General features: G+C 43.9%; 1 protein-coding gene across 1 annotated transcript; it reads right to left on the bottom strand.

The window, feature by feature from the left end:
* Window positions 1-512: 512 nt before the first annotated feature.
* Window positions 513-1,435, bottom strand: LOC104941756 (sperm-associated antigen 16 protein-like; the record flags this gene model as incomplete). The annotated part of the gene is made up of 1 exon (XM_010766891.1): window positions 513-1,435. A coding segment is annotated over exon 1 (874 nt), but the record flags the coding sequence as incomplete, so codon positions are not given.
* Between the last annotated feature and the right edge of the window lie 1,674 nt (window positions 1,436-3,109).

The following is a 3,109-nucleotide window of genomic DNA, read 5'->3' as shown; positions in this document are numbered from 1 at the left end:
TGTCAGATACAATCGTGTTAACCTCTCAACAATGATCTAGTGTTCTAGTCCCATCTCATGTATCATTGCTACAGTGGCATACAGCAGCAGAGAACTCTCATCAAGTTGCTACATTTTGGTTTGATTGTTGCATTGTTATGATGGGAGAACATATGGCTGATGACAGAGATATAGGCTACCCAGCATATTTCTGCTTTATCTACTCATTTATTTTATAGGTTTCATTCTTTTATTTAATCATTTTTGTCTTTGAGAGCGATCATTATTCATTTTGTTGTATGATATTGTTATTATCATACCTACTTTACCCCCTTGTGTCCCTTGAATTGTTATATTAGCTGTTATGCTGCATGTGTGCAAAAAGGTTTTCACGTCTGACCTGAAGGGAATTTCTTCTTCTCTGTTTTAGTTTGTGATGTGTAGAGGTTGTGAAAGCACTTTGAGCTGCACCAGGGGTATGAAACGTGCTATAGTATACAAAGCTTTATATATATTATTACTATTATTAACACCTTCTCTTACCTTCTCTCCGTGGGCTTGAAGCAGCCATAGCCTCCAGCTGCAGTCATCACTGGCGGAGGCGACGATGAGTTTTCGTGGATGGAGGTGGATGCAGCTGATAGGAAGCTTGTGGGCTCTGATGGAGTAGGACAGGCTGAGAGGGGTTTCCATGGTTTCATTTTCAGTTTCCGGCCCCCTGCTGCAGGTGGGAACCCCGGTGTCCTCTGAGTGTGGGGCCTGGGTGTCCTGTGGCCCACTGCCGCCACTTTTAATGTTTCTCTCTTTCTTGATCTGGGAATCCTGCTGATTCAGTGCTTTGAAGTTTTGAACTCTGTCTTTCTTTAAACTAAGGAGCATTTTCTTCCTGAGAGCCTCCTGAATGGTGTCCTCGAGCCGCCTCAGTGCCGGCCTGTAGGACTGCAGCTGTTTCTTCAGCTGGTGGAGGTCCTCCATCAGCCTGCTTTTGTGTTCGGCGACACATTGGTACTGCAGCCGGTAGAAATCCCTCTCCCTTTGCGTCCTCAGCAGATGCTCCCCTGCATGCAGCACTTCCTGTCTGAGCAGGTCTGTGTCTCTGTGCACAGTGTCCAGCTGAGCCTGGATCAGCTGCCTGTGTGTAAGCGCATCAGGCACGAGGAGGACTCCTGCCCTCCTCAGGGTCTGGGTCAGGAGTTTCTGCGCTAAGCCGTACCACTCCTCCTCGAAGCTGATCATAGTCCGGCCCAGTCCCGCTCTCTGGAGGACATTTCTCAGGAAGTCGTCCACTGCCTCTGGGATTTTGGGGACGATTTGTTGTTTAGATGGTCTAAGGTTTTTGCTCACAGCAGTGGGGGGGGCGGCCTCCATCAGCACCTCTTCGAAGGCCTCCTCCTCAGCACTCCTCATCGCCTCCTCTGAAAAAACCTCTGGTGCTCTTTCTGTTCTTCTCACAGACATTTCCTCTGTCTCTGAACTTCTTGTTTACCTGTTGCCATAGTAACTATGCAGAACAGCTGAGTGTTGTTGTCCACTTTGTAATCATAGTAACTCTGCTACAACTGCTTTGTTTTATATTCAAGTTAAAGTTGTTGAGTATATATTATATTAATTGTATTAATGTACTTTCTATTGTTATGCTCTGTTAATTGCAAGTACATTTCAAGTAATCATGATTATGCGTTAATTATGCGACAGTTTTCTCTCACAGGATTTTCTGACAGTTGTATTATCAAAGTTTTAAATATATATAATATTTAATGACATTCGGGATTCACACACTCAGCATGCAAACCCTAATAGCAGATAAAGATATTTGCACATGTCGCCGCCTGAAGGCACTGCGCCACCCTAAACTGTGTGTCACATGACTTGGTCACATGACCGCTGGGGAACCACAACAGGAAGAGAGTGAACATACTTCACATCTGGTTACATTAGATGTCAGAGCAGCACGCGCTCTCCTGTAACTTTAGTCTTTATAAAGCTGCTTCTGTGTTCCTGAAGTCACGTTCCTGAATCAGGGCCCACGCGCTGTTCTCTCCAGGAAGAAGCCCCCCCCCCCCTCCCAAGAAGATATCTGGATTAACCGAGGTACGGACCCATTAACACACTATTTAAGGCCTTTCTTGAATATGTGCTATGTAAAAGTAGTTTCAACAGATATATTAAGTGTTATTCAGATTGGTCAGAGTAGCCTATATTTAAACCGTTCTTTGCCCCTCTGAGTGACCACTTCCGTTTGGTTAAATCTGTTTTTAGCGACGTTACTAATATAGGCTTGTTTCATGGATGTATAATCAGAACGGCTTGTTTGAGATGAGCTGCGGCTCGCCTCGAAAGTAGACGAGAATAGCCGATTGCAGCCGGGGGAGGTCTCAAAAAGCTCGCCGGAATTCGGACAGCTCGGAGTCGGCTTTACTCGGTTTGCATTTATAAAGAATGCACAAATGTGTTTAATCGTTAATGTCAGATATGTACTAATTAAATACATTTGTTCCTGCTCAAGATTAGATTCAACGTTATTGTTATTGCACAGATTACAGGTACTGAGACAACGAAATGCAGTTTAGCTTCTAACCAGGAGTACAACAAGCAGTAAAGTGAACAGTAATGTACACAAGAATACAGAATAAAATATAGAATGAATTGAATGATGAATAAACAGTGAGGGGTATGAATACACTAGATATACATAGCAGCCTGTGAGCAGTAGCCTATGAACAGTATTAACAGTGTGTATGAATATGCTAATATATATAAAGTATGAAAACGGTAAGCAGTGCAAGTATAGTATAACATATATAGATATTCATTTAATGATGATAAACATTGTGGAGCAATGATGAAAAATGTGAAGGGAAGTGGCGACGTAAAACTGACACAAAACAACAAAAAATTTTTGCGCATGCTCTGTGAGCGCTCATACGGGTTCTTCTGCTCTGATAGCCAGACATGATGGGTAATCTGTGACGTTTTATGGAAGCAAACAAGAGACAGAAGAGGCTTCTCAATTCTTAAATTTCCCCTCCTCGACTCCTATCCTTGACTCCTATCCTCGTGAGTTAGTCCCGCCCACAGGAGATGCGAGCGGAGGACTGAGGAGGGGAGCCGAGGAGAGAGGAGGGGAAGC

The sequence above is a fragment of the Notothenia coriiceps genome, unplaced genomic scaffold (genome assembly GCF_000735185.1).
Source record: "Notothenia coriiceps isolate Sejong01 unplaced genomic scaffold, NC01 NC01_scaffold00003847, whole genome shotgun sequence".
In the NCBI taxonomy this organism is placed as follows: domain Eukaryota; kingdom Metazoa; phylum Chordata; class Actinopteri; order Perciformes; family Nototheniidae; genus Notothenia; species Notothenia coriiceps.
The sequence above is the reverse complement of the archived record's forward strand: the minus strand, read 5'-3'. Positions and strand labels throughout refer to the sequence as shown.